Source organism: Salvia hispanica, chromosome 2 (genome assembly GCF_029641045.1).
Source record: "Salvia hispanica isolate PSC_SH4W2 chromosome 2, Shi_PSC_v1, whole genome shotgun sequence".
In the NCBI taxonomy this organism is placed as follows: domain Eukaryota; kingdom Viridiplantae; phylum Streptophyta; class Magnoliopsida; order Lamiales; family Lamiaceae; genus Salvia; species Salvia hispanica.
The window spans coordinates 34,533,734-34,556,937 of NC_142693.1; the positions used below are offsets into that span (position 1 = coordinate 34,533,734).

Sequence of the window (23,204 nt, forward strand, 5' to 3'; positions counted from 1 at the left end):
TTTTTAGTGACAAACCAAAACGAAAAAAAATGTATATATTATACGGAGTACCACTTTAAGTATAAACCCAAACAAATACTGTACTACATAAAACCTTTGTGTTAATAATTATATTGGTGTTTTCATAGTATTAGATTTTCAGATTTCGGTATTAGATATTTCAAATTTATGATTTTCTATTGGATTTTCGGATTTTATACTCTTTATGCAATTTCAGATTTTTTGATCAGATTTCATAGTTCGAATTTCAAATTTTGGATTTGGTTTTTTGGATTAAATCAGATTCATTAATCATAATATTTCAAATTTTCGGATCGGATGGTTTGAACAAAAATCCGAATGCCCACCCCTACTCAAATATACATTATTTAAGTATAAAAATTTACATTTATTAAATACCAATGATTATATTATCTAAATTTATTAAAGATTAAATAAAATTCATTGCTGAAATTTGTTAGTACGTGACCAAACTTCTTCAATAAGATTTTGTTGAAGACAATTATGAGCCTGCATCTCAAAATTGAGGCGATGCACCTTAATTTTGGGGTTGACTTGAATTCCCAAGCTAGAACCAACTTCTTCATTCAATATTAAATTATTTCATTCATCTTCTATCATCTTATGCAATATAATACGTGCATATAGTACATGAAGGCCCGATCCACCTCCATCCTAGACAGCTCCTGTCTTTGAGCGAACAATATCCTCTTTGTTGAGGTCACGTATTCATCAAGGATTAAGCATTGTAAACAACCGACCTTCTCAAATTAGTGTCACAAAAACTTCAACAAGGTATCTCCGGAAATACTCGTAGCTTTCTACCAACGTATTGGCAATGAATAGGAAACACTAGTGGACCCCATCGGCAAATTACCTATGGACCAAGATACATCCAAGGTTGGTGGCTGATTTTGAGTGAACTCAGTTTCAGTCAACTATCTAAATCAGATTTAAAAGGAATAAAAGAAACCTGTCCTTATCACACAATGATCTTACGCAGACCTATCCAGATACAAAATTTAATAGAGAGATAAAATTGTGTAATTTTCATTATTAGGTGAAAATTATTCAACTTTCAGTGCAAGGTTGTTTAAAGAATTTTAAAAGCATCCAATTGGACCTCTGTCAAGCCGACAAAATTTTGAATTTTTATTTCCATTTTTCTTCCACCAACACTTCTCTCCAATTGACTATCTCAAATCCCATTAAAATTCCAAGAAATCATGGCCAACGCAATGATTTCTCGGTTGTTAATGAGTTGGGTCAGTATCTGATTCCCGGAAAAGATTTTTCAAGAAACATTAGTAAAGATTCATTTTTCAGCAATATTCCGTGTGCATTTGCTTCTTCACGGAGAATGAATAATTTCTACGGTATATTTTGTATTTTTTGTTCACCAAATTAATTGCTTCCGATCTATCTGTTGTTTCTAGCTTTATACAATTGCAAGATAGTTCTTACATGTCAATTTTCATCAGCTTTGTATTTTCTTGTTTCTTGAAATTGGTATATAACTTTGCTTGTACGACTGGTAATGCACCAAAGAAGCAAAGAAATTGCGTCTATCTATTGAGCATATACAGTTTGTGTTACTATCATTTTAATATCTTGTGTGTGTGTGTGTGTGTGTGTGTGTGTGTGTGTTTGAGAGAGGAGAGAAAGGGGGAGAGAGTGTTAATTCTGGGATATTCTGTTGGAAGAGCTATGTTGTTCGTTATTTCATGATTTGAAAAAGTAATTAAATGTTGTGGTTATGCTTCTTAGACATCCTGTGATGAGTTTGATAACCTTCTGCTTGATTTTGTCTATTTCTCTTGTTTGATCACTCTTTGTAGTCTAGTTGATTTGGCTGGGTGGCCTTGAAGTTCTACTGGTTGATCTGCCAATGGGATTTCAGGCCCTGTTCTTGGTCTTTCTGGCCTTTTGCTCGGCAATTTTGGCGCAGGAATCTGAAGATGTCAGAATTATCATCGACACTAACTCAACCGTTGCCAACACGGATGCTAATTATATTTGTGCCACCATTGACTGGTGGCCAAAAGATAAGTGTGAATACAATAGATGCCCATGGGGGTCGTCCTCTGTGATAAATCTCGTAAGTGGTGTCGATTTACTCATAAGAGATGGCGCCTTTTGTTGCCTAGCTATGAACTTTTATGTTTCATTCAGTGATTAATACTCGTTTCTTTTGTAGAATCTGTCTCATCCTTCTCTAATCAATGCTATTCAAGGTTCGTATTTCCTTTTCTGTAACTTGACCGTTTCTGATATCCTGATTGCACCATACCTTATATGAGCGTCTCATCCTGTCTTGTTGCACAACAGCTTTCAAGAGTTTGAGAATCAGAGTTGGCGGTTCTTTGCAAGATCAAGTAGTTTACGAGGTGGGAAATTTGTCATCTTCTTGTCAACCATTTACGAAGCAAAAGGGTGGATTATTTGGATTTTCAAAGGGCTGCTTATCTGTGCGGAGGTGGGATGAGCTAAATCAATTCTTCAAGAAGACAGGGTAAGATGAACTAATATTTCTGCGCCTTTATGAACATGTGTCTCTATGCATAGCTATCAAAGATTTTTCACTTGTTCTCCAAGTGCCCTTTCCTGATGTTTTTTAGTTCTTAGACTGTTTTCCAAGTGCTTTAATCCATGCCATTACTGTCGTATATGTATGATGATTGGTAGCTGTGTTTCAATCCGAGAATTTCCAATGGTCTTTGTTTCACTTTGTCGCTGCAGAGTTGTTCTCACTTTTGGCCTTAATGCTCTTTACGGGAGGTACCAATTGCGGAAAGGAGTTTGGGGAGGAGATTGGGATCCTAGCAATGCTCATGATTTCATCAGATACACTATTTCAAAGGGATACAATGTCGACTCTTGGGAATTTGGTACAAAATCTTGAACTACCTCTTTTGTAGTCGATGAAAGATATCCTCTGATTGTGATCTCAAACCGACCGTTCAGTTCATTCTCTCGTTACTTTTGTTAGGTAATGAGTTGAGCGGCAAGGGGGTTGGTGCTAGTGTTAGTGCGCAACAGTATGGAAAAGATTTGGTCCGTCTCAATACTATGGTCGATGAACTGTATGCAAGTAATGCTACGCCCAAACCGACTATCTTGGCACCAGGAGGGTTCTATGATAAGTCTTGGTTCGATACGCTGCTTCAAGTCTCGGGTCCTAACGCAGTAAATGTTCTGTCGCATCACATGTACACTTTGGGTGCAGGTTGGTTCTACTTAAATTGCATTCGAATTTATTACTGTGTTTTGAATCTCAATATTAGTTTTAAAGGTACGTATAAACTCTGATTCGGATTGGTAAATCCTAAGTGAGACTAACCTCTGGCACATTGTTGCAGGAAACGACCCGAACATAATGAAAAAGATTCTAAACCCGAGCCACCTGGACAGGGCATCGTTAACATTTGGCAATCTTAGTGCCACGATTCAAGCAAATGGTCCTTGGGCTGCAGCTTGGGTTGGTGAATCAGGAGGGGCCTTCAACAATGGTGCTAAGGGAATATCTAATGCGTTCGTCAACACCTTCTGGTAACCTCAGAATCGACTAAATCTTCGATGGAAAATCGGGAGGGATTTGCTGGTTCTGACAAGAGCTTGAAATCATGTATGCAGGTATCTGGATCAACTTGGAATGGCAGCTAAGTATAACACCAGAGTTTATTGCCGGCAGACTTTGATAGGCGGCTTCTACGGTCTCCTTAACAAAACTACGTTCATCCCATCCCCCGACTATTATAGGTTAGGCTCAGCATCGCCGTTTCTTCTTTGCAAATCACTGTTTGTGTTTCGTCATCTCATGCTAATATCCTGTGGCAAAACAGTGCACTGCTCTGGGATCGGCTCATGGGAGAGGGAGTACTCTCCGTTCACAGCCACGATTCGCCATTTTTGCGCATTTATGCTCACTGTGCAAAAGAAAGAGTAAGCGCCGTTTTACCATTCCGACATTCTGTTAATATGAAATGCGTTTGTCTCTGAACAAGTCCCCGTCTCAGGCTGGTGTGGTCGTTCTTCTGATCAATCTGAGCAACCAGACCACGTTCGACATTGAAGTCGAATCGAGTGACAGTGCACTAGTGCAAGTCACCAAGACAAGTTCCGTCGTGCGTGGGATTAAGAAGTCGGTCTCATGGATCGGCAAGAGAGCCTCGGATGAGAAACTGTCGAGAGAGGAGTACCGGTTGACTCCCGAGAATGGTGATCTTCGGAGCACAACAATGCTGTTGAACGGACAGCCGCTGCATCTGACTGAAACAACGGGAGGTGTGCCGGACCTCGTCCCTGCCCTTGTCGGCACGAACGCCCCTCTTAGAGTTGCTCCGCTTTCGGTGGCGTTTGTGGTGTATCCCAACTTCAATGCTCCTGGATGCAAGTGAAGTTTGTCTAACAGTTTGAAGGTTTGCTTCACATCTTTCTTGTATTTGTACATGAGTTTTTGAAGAGTGATTATGGAGTCTTGTATTTTGGTAGGAGTTATGCTTTGTATTTCTTTGGTATATTCTTTGGGAAATGTAATTTAATGAAAACAATAATGAATGAAATATATTCAATTAAATTTTTTACTCATTCTGTCTCATTCAAAGTAGTACTACTACATTACAAGCGAAGGCTTTTTAACATTCATTTCTTCATCTTTCTGCATATCTATGAAAGAAGATTACCTAACATTTGTAAATTGCATAAAAAACACAAAACTATATCTAAAAATGTTGGAATAATTTACAAGAATATGGTGTGAGTAAAGTGTCAATAAAAATGTAAACTTGAAGCTTTGTTGTTCTGTCTAAGAGTCTCCTTCTTCAGGTGAAAGGATAGAAATTTGAGAAAAGCAAAGTGCCAATAAAAATGTAAGCAGCACAATAAGCCCATATAAAATGACCCCATCTCTTTCCAATGCTCCCAGATCCCATTATGTGGGATGCGTACCAGTAAATAAGGGGGCTGGCAGATAAGAAACGAGTCGAAACCTGTCACACGAAACAAGAATACATGAGCCAGATAAGCAGAGAAAGGCGACCATCTGCATGTCAAGAAGAAGGAAGAGAATCCATTCACGTTCATCTCATCACGGTTTAGACATATAATTCATGCTGAGCCCTAGGGAGGATATGCACAAAACATTGTAGGACTTGATCTTTGGAAACATGGTTACATCAGCTACTTCAAGAAATAATTGAATTTAATATTCAAGAAGAGAGGCTAAAACAAGCTTTTGGAGCTGACCTGAACGTGCATGACGAAAAATGCTGTGGCGACCATGAAGCTTAAGTGTAGAGCAAAAGGAAGAATAACGACAGGATCACATTGCAGGCGATCTGGTGCTTCATCTTTTGATGGCTCTATAACCATTTTTTCTCTTCTGACTGTTTTTTTTCTCAGTTTAAGATCCCCGCTATCTGTGTTATGCAATAAATGCAAAATTCTCTTTTTAGAATTAAAATCACAGACATTCTAGTAAAACAAGTGCACCACATCCGCATGGAACAGGCTCACTTTTCAGACCCTAGATCATCCGAGGATGATGCAGATGTAAAAGACAGAGTGATATACTAGATTACTAAAGCCATTAGGCCTCAGAAAGTGATATGTGGCCTTATTTTCAAAATTGTCATGTTCTGTTAATCTTAGTGTCATATTCATATAATGAAGTAAAGAAAACAGATTATAGCTTATAGTAAAATGCACACCTTGCGATAAGTTAGTAGCACTGTACTCTGAAATCCCAGCAGTGCTAGCTTGTCCCTCTGGTCCGGTAGATAATGAGGAACCAACCATTTTGCTTTCTTTTTGAGAAACTCGGAGACCAAGAGAAAGGAAAACCTTAGGCCAAAGCTTTATGTAGTAGACAATAGAGCAAAGTGCCAGAGACAATATAGGTGATGCAAGAAGAAAATTTGGCAACTGTTTAACTTGAAAATATCTTAAGAAGCCCACTCCCCTGGCATAAAACCAAAAAAACAGCGTAAGAGATTGAAACAAAAAAATATCTTCTAGTAATATATAGAGGATCACATACTGGCACAAAGTGAACTCAACTAGGCACCAACCCGATCTTCCATATATCACTAGCTAATAAATCCTGACTTCAGTAAACTATACATGAACCTAGTCCGAGTGGCTAAATGTGAAGCACAGTCAGACCATTGATATGAGGGACAAGTTTTGACAACTCTTCCACACAGATCTTAGTAATTCAGAAAGAGGGATATCATAACCATCTAGTTAGTGTCTGCAACATAGTTCTCACTAATCACTATAATGAAACCGGACTCTTTGTTTTAACACCAAAGAGGAAGCATCCCTACTTCGCTCTACAGATAATACAGCAGCAATACCAGTGCAAGCAGAAAAGGCAAAGGGTGGTCGAATGGATAATATGTGTAACATACCAATAGCGGCTTTGAATGTAATTGTAGAGCAAAGGAAGTCGTGCCTTGCACCAAGGCCTCATTTCAGCAACAGAACGACCCATGCACATATTCAAGTATCCATATGCTTGAAAGGAAATGAAGGGACCAAAGATAAATATAGATCGTAATGCTCCAGCAAGAAGAATCTTCGCTATTAGCAGCTGGCACACATAAAGATTGTACATTAAATAAAATACAACAGACATGATTCCAAAGTCAATAATTATGAAGAACATAAACATGCAAATTGAAAAACTTGCCAATGGTACTGGAAATATATAGATATGATGTGATAAAAAATCCTCAACAATTTCAATAAAAATGACCTCACACACCTTTTCAGATAGTATCACAAGTCCTGCTATTGGTGGAGTGTACATGTAGCTATTTCTAGTTGAAAGAGGTTCCATTTTTATATATTCATAATGGGACACAATGCAGATAAGTACTCACATAAGAGCGCTTTCTGGAAGAGAAAGCTTCATTTAATTGTTTCATTGCATGGTAACAAATGTAGCCCGCGTTAAGCACTCCATTTGACCGTGCACAGCCTGACAGTGCAAACCAAAGAGTAGCATAATTATATTTCCCATTCATGAAATGATACAACCCTCCGATTGACAATACAGCAAAAAGACTCTCAGAGTACCTGCAGGAAATGAAGAGTGTCATCACTCAAATCCACGCTATTCTTCTATATATGAGAAAAAGGATCCAGAGGGTACACTGATGAGTAGAAGACTGAAGCTGGATTAAAGCAAAACAAAATTGCTGCTCTCAGTGCAACCTCCTCATCTTTCATAACAATAACAGATAGCCTGCATAATATATGATTTTAAAAAGTTAACACAAGAGGAAAATAATCACGTTCGAGGATTTGTACATCAGGATCTGAACTAGCTCAATAATAGCAATGTAAGCAGTTTACACAGTATTGAATCAGTAGTAGACTGTCCAAACCAAGCTCAAAATCCAGACTTTGTATAATTTGATAACTAAGTTCAGCTGATTTGATTACATGGATGAAGCATAAACAATTAAAACAAAGACGAAGCCGCTGCAGCTAATAAACCTCACCTATATAAATAAAATGCAGCAAAAACAAAGGCGATGTTGTTAATCACATAGCCGGATAATCCAAGCACAGCCCTGTATCCAATTAGAGGTACCAATGGAGCAAAAACTGCACACTAAAAATAAAAATCATATATTCTCCCAACAGTTGGGCAAAAAAAAAAGCATCTTGATGCTTAATTTTTTGGAAAACATGTAAATCAAACAAAAAGGATTAAACTTGTTCTACATGAAGCTACACACAGAGCTGTAGAGTATTTGATCTGCTCTATTTCCACTATCTTCAAATAAATCACTAGTAAAAAGTTGAACTAAACAACTCTAAATTAAGTTGCGCAGCAAAATTAACAGCTTTCAAAAACCTGATTTTGAGAAAATAGTGACGCAGAGGGGAAGCAAAGGCAAGAAGGCGTATGTCTGCTCGTATTCGTATCCGCACTCCGCAATGCGCGTGAAGTAGACGCCATCCCACACGATGCTGCGCTCAATCGCCGATCCCACTCGCGGCAGGAGAACCGGCGGCGGCGGACTCGATGAATTTGCGGCAGAGAGGCATGGCGGATTAATTGAAGCCGATGTGTCGTAGGGGCTGAGAAGAGATCGCCAGAGTATAATTAGGGCCACCACGAGAAACCTAGAGGCGACTGCGTAGCGGAGGAGGCGGCGCGTGTGAGCACCGAGGCGGTTGCCGGAGGCTCTCATATCGCTGAAAAATAGTTATTCGATTTAGTTACATTGATTCCTTAATTCAGTCTTAGTAAAGATCAATTTTTTATTATAATTTAATTTGATTAATAGAAACAGTATAAATGGAAATAATTGCGAAGAGAAACTATAAAAAAGAGAATTTTCCAAAGAGAGGGGAGAAGAAGAAGAAGAGATGGCGACTGCACCCACGCGCCGCGAAGTGCTCTCGCTCTTTCGATCGCTGATGCGGACGGCGCGTGAGTTCACCGACTACAACATCAGGGAGTACACCAAGCGCCGTACCGTCGACGCGTTCCGCCACAACCGCAAGCTGTCCGACCCTGCGGAGGTTGCCGCCGCCTTCGCCGACGGAAAGTCGCAGCTAGGCGTGGCCAAGCGCCAGGCCGTCGTCTACTCGCTCTATGCGCCCTCAATCAAGAGCGTTATGGAGATGTGATGCAGCTCGCCTGATTTCGTTGCTATTTATCAGGTCTATTTCCACTGCTAGGGTTTATGCCAATTTTTCCCTCAATTTTTTTCGGTTTATCTGGAGTTGCTTGCTATACTTGTTGTTTTGAAGAATTGAATCTGTTTCTTCGTTTATGTTTTTATCTAATTCAGTTTTTTTTCCTCTTTTCACTGCTTCAGTAATCATTAAACAACTGTCAGTGCAAGGAACAGATATCTACTTTTGTTTCAGATTAATCCTTTTTCTCTGTAGATGCATAGTTTCCCTGTCGTTTGTGTGTGGTTCATTTGAAGAGTGGCATACCTTGAATATGTAAATCCTAACCAAAGTCCAAAACCACTTTTTTTTACTGTTACTTCAATCTACTTCTGAATGAAAGCTAACTTAGCAGAGATGTTTGTGTTCTGAAGATATTATTTTTGGTGAGGCATATTCTGGTTACCGTGGTGATGAATGAGTTGCTGACATGACTGATTTAAAAGATATTGGGATCCATTTTGTATCATGGAATTTGGGGGTTGAAAAAAACTTCAATTTTAGTAATACAAAGTATTTGAATTTGGAATTGATCATCTTAGTTCCACAAATTGGATCTTGACTTATAAAACTGACTTGGTCGAAGAAATTGTTAAATCTTTCTTTGAACCTAATGAAGTTGACCAAACATAGGACATTGCATCACCGTGATTCAAATGATGCACAGTGTATATGATTCCACTGGTTCAACCTAAGTTGGCGTCACCTTTCACGTTGAAGCTTGATTATCTGCCACCAATATGGATTAGGATAGTCTCAGAGGTGTTGAATATTCTATGTGGGTGTTTGTTTGGGGTAGGTTGGAATAAATAGTGGTATCTGTTAGTCATGAATGAATATAATAATAATCCTGGAGTTTCATGTAAATAATAACATTCCTGATCTTGAAAGTATAGAGGATCTGAAAGTGCTTGAATGTAATTTGGTATGGTTGGTGTAGGCTTAGCATTCTGTATGAATCTATTAATTTCAATTTCTTAGGCTAGCTGTGTGAAGCGTGGCTGTGTGAAATTTATTATAAGTACATAAAAGAGGAGAGTGCCATAGTGAGGGCAAATTGTGCAGCTAGAGATATTTGTGTGTGCGGAAAGTTACTAATAGATCTAACATGGCATTAGATTTGATCTTAACGGCGAATGTCTAACAAGCATTGGCGTAATATTAGTTGTGGTTCTTTACAATAGCTGCAGTGACTTTTAACATGTTCTCTGATTTATTGTCAAATGAAAAACTATTACTAGCAACACTAAGTTTTGAATATGTGTTTTTTGTCATTTTTCTTCACCTGTGTCCCATATTGCTATGTCAAGTTGTAATCTTTCTGTCAGAATTTTGCTCAGTTTTGACTGAAAATGTTTGATGCCAGAACTGTGGATAACTGATTATAAATCTTATTAATGCTTTACTAACAAGTAAACTGTCATGTGGCCTGCTGTGCTACTCTATCGGTTTGATATAAATAATGTTGTCAGACATATTCAACAGCTTGGCGATGACGCACAAGTTAATTGGTAAGACGTTTACCTTCGAGGGTTCGAATCATCACGAGGGTAAATGAGCACCGTTATTGATCACTTAAAAAAAGACCTATGTTCAGCAGCTTAGCATGAAATAATATTTTATGCTCACTCAGCGATGCTTGGTCTGAATTATACATCTTTTCTGCTGCATACATGGAGTATTAGTTTTCGAGTTTATGCATAACTACTGAAGAAGGTCTATTTGAAGTTTACTCATTTTCCAATTCTATCGATGTCTCAGGACTCAATGAAGGAAATCAAGAATGTGGAGATGCATTCAGACAAAAACGACAGTTTGGTTACTACTAGCTTTTAAATACAGAGAGTATTAGAGAATGATATATGGATGGGTTACTTATGTCTTGATATACCCATGAATATCTATTCAAAAATATTAGCCTCAAACAGGAATAATGTGAAGCTGCTTCTTATATCTCTTCACTGTTTTGCTGCATCTTTCTCACGAGCAATCTTTCTGGACGTAATTAGAGCTCTTTGATGTTGTTGCAGCTATCATCTTTGGTTTTCTTTTAAAATTTCTTAAAAGGTTGCTACGTTTGTTGTTTGCGTTATTGCATCTGCTCAAGCCTCTAGTTAAGCTCGTGGTTGCAGTAGTTTCAGTACCTCTTTGAAAAAAAAAATTAGGATTGAAACAAGTTAGTCTTGGGGGCAAAAGAGCAACTTTAATATTGGAATTGGAGCATAAATGCACTTGTATCTTTATGGCATACCAAGGACGTGATTAGTTAATGATGACATGGTGAAGAAACTGCAAAAACCTCTACATGCAGAAATGCAGGCATGAATAAATTCTGTTATAACTTGTCTGCCCAATGCAACTGCACCAATTACTCTCTCATTATTTATTGCCCACACAAGTCAATTCCGAATCTACTGTTACTCATCTACATGTCATCACAACACATTATCAAATTTAAATATCATATACTATTACAACTTACAAGGGAGAAAATCAGAAAAAGATTTCACAAAATGAACCTTTCTTCTTCATCATCATAATCATCATCATACCTCCAAACAAACAAGAGACCTCAGCATGCATGCTACTGTCACAAATCAAGAAAATCAAGAAACCAAAAATATAAGTAAAATTACTAGTTAGCATCTCTAGCTGGATATCAATTGTGCAGAGGATTAGGTCCGCTGGGGACGAGCCGCTTCTCAATGCCGTATCTGGGGTCTATCTCGTCCCCGTCTCCACCAAGCGGAGGAGGAAACGAGTTGCTGAGCCGTGGACGTTGATGGTGGACGAAATTGGATGGAGTGGCTGAGGCTGGTTGTAAGGTTAATATTCTTGAAGACTTGGTGCTTGCTGCCGCCATGAGGAGGATTATGGCGGTGGTCGACAGCCATCGGCTGGTGGAGGAAGAGGATGATGAGTTCTTCATGATAGTGAGATTGAGGTGAGAAGAAGAGTAGTAAAGAGGGAAGTGAAACAAAGGAGTATTTAAAAGTGAAACAAGTGATCCATGAAGCATGTACTAGGCGCCATTAATGCTCTAATCAATGAGGTAGTAGCATTTTGCAGCACCACAAAGAGGCTAAAGTTTCTTTTCTTTATTGAGGTTTATGGCAGATGCTGTAATTTTCAGACAATGCTGTACTTGGTCATGGCAGATTTCATGTTTAAAGTTGCCTTTTTTTTAAATTATTTTTCCCTCTTTTTATAAGGGATAGCTCGGAATTGAATTGAAAGCTAAGACCCGAAAGGGCAGAACCAACCAATTTTAGGTTCGGGCCAAAATGAATCCTCCATTTGGTCTGATGGGCTCGCCATGAGAGCAATGAACATCACCCAAGATCACCAAACAGATTTCCTTTCAAATCTACGCATGTGTAAACTTGGCCACTCGTGTTCGTGTGCAGCATTCAAACAAAGAAAGCAAGGAGAGACAGAGAAATAAATATGCAATATCATCACACATTTGGTAGAGAATAAAAGAACCGAATTGCTATTAGCTTGGTGCAATGAACAGCGAAATATCTGTTTTGGTAGAATTTCATAGCCGATAGTGAATTGACTGCATCGTAGCATGCAATTTACATGTTACGAGATGAATGTTAACACGGTCCAAGTAGATGTTGAAGCATTACTGAGACAATCCCCTATTTTCTAAGCAAGTGACGTGTGCGCTGATTGGCACCTTTCACTCGGAAACTTAGCTCCTCCACGTCATCCTGAAAATGGTCCATAGCTTTGTTCTGCCTGCAATTGTAAAGCATGTCAATAAATATCCAATAACAATTTAGTCATTTTCGACCAGACAAGATATGTATTACAATATAGTGACTAACCTGTCTATTTCAGATCCCATGCCAATAGCCATTTCCTTTAGATCACCCAAAATGTTACTTAAATCCGAGAAGGCATCATCTTGCTTCGCCTTCTCCACCTGTTACACATTATGATGAAGCTCAAATCATTAAGACAGATTTTAACGTGATTTGAGATAGTTAAGGTTAACAGTAGGGACTACTGGACTGGTGACTTTTACAGCTTAAGATTAACAGTAGGGAAATAATAGTAAACACAATTCAGGTATATTTATGGTTTTTTAGTTACTGATGCAAACTTATGATTAGATAAGAGATGTCATCAGCATACCTCTACTTTCTGCATAGCACTTGCAGGTTCAGAGGTTGGCATACGTGTTCTTGTACATTCCTTTGCGGCAGAAGTCAATCCCAGTTTTTCCCTCTGCTCCAAGTGATTACTATTTCTTTGAACGGGATCATCTACACAACCATCAGAGTTTAAAACACAAGTCAAGAACAAATGCTAGATTAAAACCCTATGACCACACTGCATAAGCCAAAGAGATTCCTCTTGTAGACATGTGCCATGTCATGGGAATGACTAAACTAAAATGCTGCACCTCGGGTTATTACAGGGCCTGTTATTGAGCGCATCTTCTTAGGCTTCCATGTCTTGGAGAACATGCCCCCTAGACTTCCCAAAAGCCTCTCACCCTAAAAACAGTCGGAAATAACTTGAGACCTTAAGAGAGTGGCTTGTAAGTGTCTAACACATTAATTGGGCTTATGTTACTATAGTATAAGACATACCATACTGAGATCATGGTCTATTTCAGCTGCAACCATATGAGTTTTTGTAATTTGCTCTCCCTGCTGATGCAGAGTTACCAAAGTTTCCGAAGCAGTTTCTCTAATGTCACCTGCAATCTTGAGACAATTGTACACAGCCTTCGTAGTCTCTTCAGCTCTATATGCTGCATAATTCTCTAGTTCCTGAATGGACTGGTTCTCTAGCCCGCCAGAGTCGCTGAAACCATTCTTGTATCTTCTTTGAGATGAGGACCTACTGTTTCTCTCTTCATCATCAAAATGATTCGTGCTTAAATTTGATGCAAACAGAGGAGGCTCAGAAGATGTTCTTCCAGGTGTCTTTGGGATTTTCTTGTTTGCCAATTCATTATCAGAATCAAAAGGATTGCTGGAAGCACCTGAGGTGTGTTTAGACAAACCGTGCAAGGGAGATTTCTTTACACTATGGTTCGTGCTTAAATTTGATGTGGAGAGAGAAGAAGGTTCAGAAGATGTTCTTCCAGATATCTTGGGGGTTTGCTTGTTTTCCAATTCATCATCCGAATCGAAAGGATTACTAGAAGGCTTATTGACGGGGCGTTGGGTATTGCCTGAGGTGTGTTTAGACAAACCGTGCAGGGGATATTTCTTTACACTGTGATTTGTGCTTAAATTTGATGCAAAGGGAGAAGGTTCAGAAGTTGTTCTTCCAGATATCTTTGAGGTTTGCTTGTTTTCCATTTCATCATCAGAATCAAAAGGATTACTAGAAGGATTATAGACAGGGCGTCTGGTATCGCCTGAGGTGTTTTTAGACACACCGGGCAAGGGGGATTTCTTTACACTATGCATTTTGCTCAAGTAAAATACAAATAGGCTGATATTATGGTCGTCTTTAGCTTGTAAAGGTTAGGCACTGATCAGTAGAAGAAACTTACTGAATAACCTGAAAACTGCAGAAAACAAGTAATTCGAAAAATAAGAGTATGCACACTATATATAACCAACCCGTGGATGCAAGGACAAACAGAAGCAACAGAGACAAAAAGAAGAAACTTACAGAATCCAACATATACCAGACATGTAATTTTTTTGTCGAAAAATATAAGATCATGCCGGAATCAAATGCTTACTATGGCTATGACTTTGAGCAATAATTAGGAAATTGAATTCATAAATGTTAGTTGGACATAACAAAAATTTTAATGTAAAATTAGACAACACACACGCACAACCAACACAACAAGAGTGGCCAAGAAATTTGGGGAAAAGAACCTTTCTGGGCTATTCGCTAATAAATGAACCTCAACATCAAGAAATTGAAAGTTCTTGTTCATGTTTAACTTCAACATTGTAGAAACGAAGATATGAACTCTGCCATATTCAACACCAATACATCCCTTTTCTGAGACAAAAGATTCAGAAAGGAAGCCCAAAGTCATCTTGATTCCATTTGAACATTTGGAAGAAACGTGGAAAATAGGCCAAAAAGGTACCAAAACTTGCCAAATACATATCAATTTATATGATATAATCAACAATATCGATTAAACAATCTACGCAACTAAATCCTCCCGAGCGGAAAACTGACCACTATACATCAACACCTACGCTCTGTAACTAATTAACTGCGCATACACCTAGAAATCTAATTTCATCTTTAACAAAAAAGATTCTAGCACAAGACCTAAGAAAAGAAAATTGAAAAAAGGAAGTAGAGAGGTGTAGCAACAATTCTTCAGATAAACTAACAATTGGAATCAGATTGCATAGATTGAGAGGGAATCTCGGAGGGGAACCTGAATTTGAAGAAAGATTAGAGTGATGTTGTTATTGGTGGAGCGCTCCGAGAGTAACGCCCCTTTCCAAAACTAAATTCAACAAATCTAGACAGAGAAAATGCAGAGAGTAAGTGAAGGAGATTTTGAAGTGGGTTGGGTTCATTACAAACAAAACGGGAATAATAGTGGAATTTTTTGTTAAAAAATGGAGTTTAGTGATAATTGTTTATTAATCAACTTTTTCAAAAATATAGACGGATCTAATTGGATGGAGCGTGAAGCTGACGTCATCCAATCCAATCAAACGCCTTTTTGAGAATCTGACCGTTACTTGCAACGATTATGTAGAGTAGTACAACACGGTGCATGCTCCATGCTCACCGAATTCCAATGGTATAAGCTGTTCTAACAAGTATACCAAATTCATCGTTATTTCATGTTTGGTACGACAAAATTCAACTTCATTTGTTTCACTCCATCTCATTGTGGTACATTTCTTCATAGGTGTTTGTCAACGTCAATTTTTTCCTATGACATCTGAGTCATCGGCTTAAATGGCGAAAGAACGATTAATTTTTATGTCTAGGTCAATTAAGGGTTAGAGGAATCAGATGATGTTTAACCATAATATTGCTATTTTAGGGAAACTATTTACGCAAAATTTTACGAATCAAATACCCAGTAATAAAATACAGTACTCCCTCCATTCACAAAAAATAGAGTAATTTGTATGACACGAGTTTTAATGTAGAATTGGTAAAGTAAGAGAGAAAGAGAAAAAGTAAGTGAGAAGTAGTGTTAGTGGAATGATGTGTAAGTTATTATTTGTTAAAAACTTTCCATAAATAAATGTGTTCTATATTTTGTGGACGACCAAAAATGATAATTGTGTTCTATTTTTAGTAGACGAAGGGAGTATCACATTGAGATCGAGTGAAACATTACATATTTACTATGAAAAACATGAATATTTTTGCATCAACGTAGAAATAATCTACGTTATTGGTGAAACATTTTGCAGAATAATGTAGTCACCCCATGTTTTGTTCATCTTTCTGGCACTAGCCACACTAGATGTATAAAACGAATTTATTTTGCACACAATGGCTAATACACAAGGTTTCAAGAAAATGTGTATGCAACAATCAGTAATCTCTTCTCATTTGCAAACTAGAACTCTTGCAAATACGAAGAACACCAACAACTAAGATTTCACTTGGCACCCTAATCAACATGAATACTTTCTGGAAGAGATAAAATGACAGCGGAGGGACGCCTCTAGCAACAAACTCAGCTGATAATATTTCGGCTGCAACGTGCAGTGAGGGGATCAAGAGCAGAGCCAACGCAGCTGACTATTTCTGCAAATGTCATTGCAGCAATCTTGAAAGGAGATGCATAGAACACTTTTAAAGACGCAAAAAACTTGGATTTTGATCGATTCTAACTTTGAGGCCTTGCTGCGTATCACTGTTTGTGGGGTACAATATCTAGGGAGCTGGTGGATTTCTTTCGTTCTTCTGCAATCTTCACAACACATGGAAAAGGATATTCAGTAATTTTGAGACTTGTATTCATTTGGAAAGAGAAATATCGAGTGTACTACCTGAGCCTCCAATTCAGATATTCTCTGTACAGACAGATGCTCAATGCTGGCACGGCGTTTACACTCTTCATCAAGCTTGAGTGTCAGCTGATACCTTAGCTCAGCCATTTCCTGAGCCAAATCCTCGGCTTCTTCTTTTGCTTTTACCCTTTCGTCTCTCAGTTGCTCCTGGTAAAGATTCACATTTGTAAGAACCAAAAAGCAAACTCGCCACTCTAACTTGATATAATTAGTTGGTTTGCCAGCCCACCACATTGGGTTATTTGCAGATGTACCTTGAGATTTCTTGCAAGACATTCTTGGTCATCTATCTGTCGCAACATATCGTCAATCTTGTTTCTCAAATCTCCATCTCTTGCTCTCAAAATAACGAGTTTATAAAAGAGCGGGCCCAAGACATTGCCATATGTGCTGCAAAATTAGTTTTAAACCCAAAATGTTATAAATGCAGAGAACAATTATAGCAAGTGCATAATGGACACAAAGTATATAGTTGGAAACTGAAAATTCCATTCAGACGTGCACTCTTGAAAGGGTTCTAACGGAAGTGTAGCTAGCAGAAGCACACGTGTGCATACTGAATAAGCATACCTTGTATATTTCTTTAGTTTACTCGAAGGCTGGCCCTCATTTTCTGACAGCCAGCCATGTAATTGCTCTTCCACATCCTTGACGAATGCTCTGACACTCAAATCAGAAATGTGCAATTTTTCTGTCAAATCATTATTTTCCTTCCATAATCTCTCGATGACCTGGCATGTGTCCTGATGTCTAGTTTCAAGGTCTTCAATCAACCCATTCAATGTTGAATTCTCTTGAGTTTTTTCTTCCAGCAACTTTTTTGTTTCAAAAAGATTATGCTCCAATGTACTTGCGTCCAGCTTTATGCTCTCTATTTCACACTGATATTCTAATGCCATAGATGAAATAGATTCCTCCAGGTTTTCAATGCGCGATGCTGAACATCTTATTTCCTCCTCCTTATCCTCTAATTCTTGCATCAACAATGACTTTTCGAACTCGGACATCTTTGTCTGTTCCTTTAACCTACCTACCTCCGCTTCTAAATTTTCCATCTCTGCAAGTTTAAAGCCACAGCTACATGCTTGCTCGCCAGGATAGTTAAGGCTTGAGTTCCTCAAGCCTAGTTGATCCTGCAAGTAATCTATGAGAAAGTTTACATTTGATTGAAGATGTCAAGAAGAAGAAATATAATTTAAAAATTGGAGGTGAACAAATTAAAAGGACTTATGACACATATATATGCTTGTAAAGGGAAAAACTCAAATTATCTTCTGGCAGTAGCTCACTTTTATCCATGTACGCAATTACATAAATATGACAAAATGGTCAGTTACATTTCGTCTGAACCAAAAACACAATAACATGGTGTGGGTGTGTGTGCCTATGTGCACATTCCTGTGTATATATGTATTTAATGTATCTCAAAGTGGATGCGACCACCTATTTCTTGGATGCAGTTGCTGAGTTCTCTTTCTAAATCTGCTATGCGCTTCTTGTCACCTTCGCGGGATTCAGACAATGTTTTAACATGGAATTCCAATCTCTGCATTGAAAAAAGCTTTAAATTATAGTAGGCATAAAAAGACTGAAATCCTTTATCCAAAAGCCCTTAAACATGAATAGTAAACACAGTTATGTCAGCATAGTAACATGTATTTTGAAATTACCTAAAGCAAGGAATCCAATATTTAAAAAGTTTATCCATCTACCATATATGCGCAAGTTTTGGTCCAATCCAATATTAAGTAAAATTCCATGAGCACATTATTAGAACCATTTTTGGTTGCATCGTTAACTCATTTGTGAGAAGACCATGTCAGCAAGACATATTGTTTCTATAACAAGAAAGGACATGGTCTAACAAAATGATTGAGGAAAAAAAAGTTATTAGAGGATTTGAAATAATTTATAAATTAGAATATAACTAAGAGTTAGAATAATAACCCTGAGTAGATCAAACCCCTGGGACTTGGAATCTCTCAGCATCTCCTTTTCCTTCGTAAGCTGTTACCAGACAAAAAACAACGTATAAGTATGACTATCATCGTAGGTTAGCATGCTAAATGTGGCCTCAATCAAATTAGACTTTTACCAAGAATTGTAATCAGAAACTGATCCAATTAATAGGGAGTAAATAGGTTTCCCTTGCCTTACACTCCTCATAAGCGTGGGACTCAAAGAACCAATTTCACTTTGTTTCGCCTATTAATGCCAATTCTCGTTTTAGAAATACAAGACACAAGGAAACAAATTTCAAGACTTCGGCGAAAGCTACTCATAGATAAGAAGCTTAGCAGCATAATTAAGCAAGGGAAAAAAATGCATATATCACATAAAGACATCAAGTTGAGCTGTGACCCGAGATTTACCTCCTTAAATCGTTCACGGATCTCCGACAAGTCATCAGCATCAAAAGAGCCATCACTACCCCCACTTAAGCCACCAGACATCTGCAAATGGTTAATACGCTATAAGCATCATCTTCACTTTTCCAATGCATTCATTTGCAGTTAGGGGAAAACCCATCAAGTAATACCATGATTATCAGGAAATAGCAAAATGAAATGCATAAAAAACAACCACAAACCCTCATAATTATCAGTTCTTGGAATCAATAATGCAAATTATTACAAACTATTGTTTCAAATGCAGCTAATTAAGGGTAATATATAAAATTGACAGAAAAAACATAGTCTTTCATCAAACAGATACACGACAAAAGCACTCATGCTATCAACCCTCCAAAAGGGACAAATGAAAGATGGAAATAACAAAAACGAAAACATTGCATAAAACAGGGGTAAAAAAATAGTAACCCGAACACAATAAAATTCCAGAAACAAAAAAAGCTCAGAAAAAAAAAAGGAATTGTTCTTCAAATGAATTACTTGCACTAGGGATTCAGATATCAATTTACGAGCTTCGACAGATGAAATTGTGAATTGGTTGTTTTGTTTTCCGTCGTTTTTGACTTTTTTCTTCGAAGAATTTGCTGATGTTGGCTTGACAGTAAGGACTTGCCGGATGCGATGATTGTCGAGCTATAATTTGAAAAATTGAAATTTGTATATGAAATTTATTGAATTTATAATTACAGCCATAAGAGAATAAATTTGCAAGAAATTAATTCGCATTTATTCTAATTCTATTTCTAAATAAATAAGCGTCTTGGGCCACCCTCATTTTCCCAAACCCATTTTGTTTTGGGCTCATATCACTTACCGATACTTCAAAAAATTAATGAAATGACGAAAACTAAAAGAGGAAAAATGAAGGGAATATTTAATTTCAATTTTTTTACAACAAAAGATTAAACAATATTGATGACTAATATCAAAAAAATTTTAAAAATATTTCATTCTTCTATAAACTTTGAACTCGACATATAAAATTACAAACTTAAATAGTTATCATCGGCCACAAAATTGGGTTAATTCTTTTTTGGTTCTAGGATACATTAGTCATTCCATCTTAATACTGCACTTTTTTTAGGGTGTCTCCAATGGCGGACGTCCCGGTAGGACGTCGCCGACGTCCTACCCGACGTCCTACTTAACGTCCACCACTGTGGCGTGGGTAGGACGTCCCACTCGGACGTCCCACCGAAAATTAATTTGTTTTTTTAAAAAAAAAAAAAAATTATAAATACGGCTCGTGTCGAAATATTAATTCCGTAAATTTTAATTTTAATTATGAATTTATTAATTTTATTGCAGGAAGTCCTAGTGCAATGAGAAGTCCTAGTGAAATGGGAAGTCCTAGTGATGATGTGGCATGAATTTTGTGTGGGAAGTCCTAGTGGAAGTCTTAGTGGGAAGGGCGCCACTGGAGGCACCCTTAGCTTCCCAGTTTGGGAAAGACGCATGAGGATGATGCGTCTTCCGTTAATGAAACACATGAGTATCATGCGTTTTACTAAAAAATGCATAAGGGTTATGCGTTTTTGAATTTTTAAATATTTTTATTAAAAGACACATGACCCTCATGCGTCTTTCCCTAAGACGCATAAGGGACATGCGTCTCTATTTTGAACATAAATCACGAGAGACAGAGGCAGAATATCATTCTGCGCGAAAAGATGGGAGAAAAAAAAAAGTGGCGGATTTCGAGAGGCCGATAAGTGAAGTGACTGCGCCGTCGATCTGAGCCACCAGGTTCCGATTTTGAGGGCCGATCGATGTTGGTGATGGTGGCCAGGGTTTGCAGCGCCTGGCACCGGTCCTCGTCGGCAGCGCCGGAGGATTGAGCTTCTCTCATGCACTCCCCAATGGTTTCTCGAATTCGGCTTGCCATCGCTAAATTTGATTAATTAGCTAATGGATCTTGATTCATGGTTTTGTTATGATTAATTAGTGTAATGAGATGACAAGAGTTTCGATTTGGTCATAATTATTTTAAAAAAATTAAGGAAATAATTAGGGAGTAAAAATCATAATTAGCAGTCTAATTTGGTAAAAATCGGAATTAAACCTGTTGACCGTTAAGTTTTTAACGGAATAGTTAATCTAGGAATAAAATGGTTAAATTTCTATATGTTCAGGACCAAAAAATTTAAAAAATAATGTTTAAAAAAAAAACACTTAAAATAACCATATACTCCCTCCGTCCCAATAAATATGAAACATTTAGTTTCTGGCACGGGATTTTATGCAGTGTTATTTTATGAGTTGATGAAGAGAGAGTAAAGTATGAGAGAAGAAAAAGTAGAGAGAGTGATGTTTCCATTTTAGGAAACGTTTCATTTTTAGTGGGACAACTCAAAAAGAAAAACATTGCATTTCTAATGGGACATAGAGGATCACTTTTGAACTTTACTCAGACCAAATTAGAACGAGGAAATAGTAGCAGTACTAGTAATTAAAACCCCATTAATTAGGGGAATGCAAGGAAAATGGAGAGTTAATTTTCACCTATTTTTATGGACACACGTCAACATCTTTAAAGGCGATTCAACAACTCATCTCAATCTAAAGTCTCAATTCAGTCGTCTCTCTCAATTTTAGATCTGCGGTGGTGATGGCGGGGCCAGAGATGCGTCGTCGGAGGCGGCGGAGTGGGGGAGGGCTAGGCCGCGGATGCTGCTACTGCAGCTGTTGCTTGGCTTTTGCTGTTGTGGTGTTGTCGTTGCTGCTCAACTACTACTTGTGCTACTCTGGCTTTTTCGGTGTCGACTGCGGTAAGGGGAATTTTGGATTTATCTTTCCCTTTTTCAAGGAATTGAAGGAAAATCGCCTCCTATAGCATGCTGCCAAAATCTCGAGATCATGCTTTCTTTTATTCGAATTTAGTTTTGTGACGCATACGTTGGTGACATGTAGTATAACCTAATTTCTGGTGGAAATCGTGTGTTTATTCCTGTGATTTTGGCTTTTAATAGGACTATGCTGCAGCAATTCTTACTTGTCGTTTGCTAATCTTATAATTTGAGTACCTAAATTTGGTGGACAGAGATGGTAATTGAGTAAGTTTGTAGTCATGGCCACTTGAACTTATAATTTCTTGGTTAATGGAGAAATTTTACAAGCTATATTACAGTTTAATCACTAATGTTGGATAATGTTGATGATGAGATGGTGTTATTATGGAAATATTACTATTTAAATTATTGATTTCTGGATCCCATAACCTATTAAAAAAAATACAGTAATTAATTAAATTACAATTTTTGTTTATTTCTCAATTGTCCATATAAATAAAATTTTAATGAAATTTGTTATGTCTTTTACACTTTATTTATAAAAATTTCAAGTAATATAGGAAAGACGAATAGAGTTTAAGTAAATGCCTAAACAACGTGTTTAAACATTACTCCCTCTATTCCATGGTAGTGGAGATATTTCTTTCCGGCATGAAGATTAAGAAAAGTGTGTTGTGAGTTAAGTAAAGGTAAAATAAAGTAGAAAATGAAAAAGGTGAAGAGATGAAGAGAAAATAAAGTAAGAAAGAGTAAAATAAGTGAGAAAAAATATGTTGACTCCACTACTATGAAATGTACCAAAAAGACAAAATGACTTCACCGGAGGAAATCCGATTCAATTATATGTAAATTTAATGATACCGCTTGTGGGCTTTTATAGAATCAATAGTATTTTTATGGGTTTATAGTTCAATGAATTCTGGGCCTAAACCCCATCAAAGAAATCAAACATCAAATTACAAGCCCAGTGACTCTATAATCTAGTACTAGTAGTATTTTAATCAATGGATAAATATAACATCTACAAAATTGTTCATGGACTTTCAAATAAATTCACATGTGTCATCGTGTAAAATTTCCGACTGTGAATTTCCAACTTAGACACAGCGCAAAAATATTAAATTCCATGTAGTGTGAATAGATTATATAAATCAAACAGAAAGGTCTTATTCAGCTGTTAACAAAAAAACTGAAAAACTAAAGTCTCATTTTTCAACTAATTACAGATCTCGACAATAGTCATATAAGCATAGGCAGAACGGTTACTTATAATAAACCTTTTTTCATATCTTGCCAAATTGTATCTTTAAATG

At 37.5% G+C, this 23,204-nt stretch overlaps 5 protein-coding genes across 10 annotated transcripts; 2 read left to right on the forward strand and 3 right to left on the reverse strand.

Annotated features, from left to right (window-relative positions):
* The first annotated feature begins 1,053 nt into the window (after positions 1–1,053).
* On the forward strand, positions 1,054–4,587 carry LOC148932256 (heparanase-like protein 1). Of its 4 annotated transcripts, none has more exons than XM_089063584.1 (10): positions 1,054–1,376; positions 1,839–2,098; positions 2,198–2,234; positions 2,329–2,512; positions 2,740–2,888; positions 2,990–3,226; positions 3,360–3,549; positions 3,634–3,759; positions 3,843–3,942; positions 4,017–4,587. In XM_089063584.1, the coding sequence occupies exons 2-10, from the start codon at positions 1,889–1,891 to the stop codon at positions 4,395–4,397; spliced, it is 1,614 nt and encodes a 537-aa protein (XP_088919710.1). In that variant the 5' UTR covers positions 1,054–1,376; positions 1,839–1,888; the 3' UTR covers positions 4,398–4,587. The 4 variants fall into 4 exon arrangements, with proteins under 4 accessions (XP_088919710.1, XP_088919713.1, XP_088919712.1 ...); XM_089063587.1 differs by having other exon boundaries at positions 1,844–2,098; XM_089063586.1 differs by lacking the exon at positions 1,054–1,376 and adding an exon at positions 1,389–1,737.
* Positions 4,565–8,226, reverse strand: LOC148932257 (transferases, transferring hexosyl groups). Of its 2 annotated transcripts, none has more exons than XM_089063589.1 (8): positions 7,868–8,226; positions 7,509–7,614; positions 7,157–7,249; positions 6,885–7,080; positions 6,411–6,592; positions 5,709–5,959; positions 5,245–5,417; positions 4,565–4,988 (listed from the first exon to the last, which is right to left on the reverse strand). In XM_089063589.1, exons 1-8 carry the CDS (start codon positions 8,205–8,207, stop codon positions 4,821–4,823), a joined length of 1,509 nt encoding a protein of 502 aa, XP_088919715.1. In that variant the 5' UTR covers positions 8,208–8,226; the 3' UTR covers positions 4,565–4,820. The 2 variants fall into 2 exon arrangements, with proteins under 2 accessions (XP_088919715.1, XP_088919716.1); XM_089063590.1 differs by having other exon boundaries at positions 7,509–7,621; positions 7,868–8,107.
* Positions 8,227–8,331: 105 nt separating this feature from the next.
* On the forward strand, positions 8,332–10,650 carry LOC148932258 (LYR family of Fe/S cluster biogenesis protein). Its single transcript, XM_089063591.1, has 2 exons — positions 8,332–8,682; positions 10,459–10,650. Exon 1 carries the CDS (start codon positions 8,386–8,388, stop codon positions 8,647–8,649), a length of 264 nt encoding a protein of 87 aa, XP_088919717.1. The 5' UTR covers positions 8,332–8,385; the 3' UTR covers positions 8,650–8,682; positions 10,459–10,650.
* A 1,512-nt stretch (positions 10,651–12,162) lies between these two features.
* LOC148932259 (SNAP25 homologous protein SNAP33-like) lies at positions 12,163–15,240 on the reverse strand. Its single transcript, XM_089063683.1, has 6 exons — positions 15,083–15,240; positions 13,305–14,236; positions 13,115–13,208; positions 12,844–12,974; positions 12,534–12,631; positions 12,163–12,444 (listed from the first exon to the last, which is right to left on the reverse strand). The coding sequence occupies exons 2-6, from the start codon at positions 14,133–14,135 to the stop codon at positions 12,345–12,347; spliced, it is 1,254 nt and encodes a 417-aa protein (XP_088919809.1). The 5' UTR covers positions 14,136–14,236; positions 15,083–15,240; the 3' UTR covers positions 12,163–12,344.
* An 895-nt stretch (positions 15,241–16,135) lies between these two features.
* On the reverse strand, positions 16,136–19,753 carry LOC125204960 (myosin heavy chain-like protein). Of its 2 annotated transcripts, XM_089063831.1 has the most exons (9): positions 19,583–19,753; positions 19,064–19,144; positions 18,787–18,896; positions 18,639–18,698; positions 18,135–18,237; positions 17,262–17,835; positions 16,946–17,081; positions 16,671–16,838; positions 16,136–16,591 (listed from the first exon to the last, which is right to left on the reverse strand). In XM_089063831.1, the coding sequence occupies exons 4-9, from the start codon at positions 18,678–18,680 to the stop codon at positions 16,532–16,534; spliced, it is 1,083 nt and encodes a 360-aa protein (XP_088919957.1). In that variant the 5' UTR covers positions 18,681–18,698; positions 18,787–18,896; positions 19,064–19,144; positions 19,583–19,753; the 3' UTR covers positions 16,136–16,531. The 2 variants fall into 2 exon arrangements, with proteins under 2 accessions (XP_088919957.1, XP_047959701.2); XM_048103744.2 differs by lacking the exon at positions 18,787–18,896.
* Positions 19,754–23,204: the final 3,451 nt, after the last annotated feature.

Bases quoted from the DNA above. Each gene is read 5' to 3' on its own strand.
- LOC148932256 (XM_089063584.1), top strand. From the start codon at position 1,889: ATGGGATTTCAGGCCCTGTTCTTGGTCTTTCTGGCCTTTTGCTCGGCA. The intron at 2,889-2,989 runs GTACAAAATCTT...TACTTTTGTTAG, and splicing joins TGTCGACTCTTGGGAATTTG to GTAATGAGTTGAGCGGCAAG. The intron at 3,760-3,842 runs GTTAGGCTCAGC...GTGGCAAAACAG, and splicing joins CCATCCCCCGACTATTATAG to TGCACTGCTCTGGGATCGGC.
- LOC148932257 (XM_089063589.1), bottom strand. From the start codon at position 8,207: ATGAGAGCCTCCGGCAACCGCCTCGGTGCTCACACGCGCCGCCTCCTC. The intron at 7,250-7,508 runs GTGAGGTTTATT...TATATTATGCAG, and splicing joins GCTGCATTTTATTTATATAG to GCTATCTGTTATTGTTATGA. The intron at 6,593-6,884 runs GTGAGTACTTAT...TATGTGTGCCAG, and splicing joins CTTCCAGAAAGCGCTCTTAT to CTGCTAATAGCGAAGATTCT.
- LOC148932258 (XM_089063591.1), top strand. From the start codon at position 8,386: ATGGCGACTGCACCCACGCGCCGCGAAGTGCTCTCGCTCTTTCGATCG.
- LOC148932259 (XM_089063683.1), bottom strand. From the start codon at position 14,135: ATGCATAGTGTAAAGAAATCCCCCTTGCCCGGTGTGTCTAAAAACACC. The intron at 12,632-12,843 runs GTATGCTGATGA...AATGTGTAACAG, and splicing joins GTGCTATGCAGAAAGTAGAG to GTGGAGAAGGCGAAGCAAGA. The intron at 12,445-12,533 runs GTTAGTCACTAT...TTACAATTGCAG, and splicing joins ATGGGATCTGAAATAGACAG to GCAGAACAAAGCTATGGACC.
- LOC125204960 (XM_048103744.2), bottom strand. From the start codon at position 19,144: ATGTCTGGTGGCTTAAGTGGGGGTAGTGATGGCTCTTTTGATGCTGAT. The intron at 17,836-18,134 runs GTGGTCGCATCC...ACTTTCTCATAG, and splicing joins CAACTGCATCCAAGAAATAG to ATTACTTGCAGGATCAACTA. The intron at 17,082-17,261 runs GTATGCTTATTC...CTAATTTTGCAG, and splicing joins AAACTAAAGAAATATACAAG to CACATATGGCAATGTCTTGG.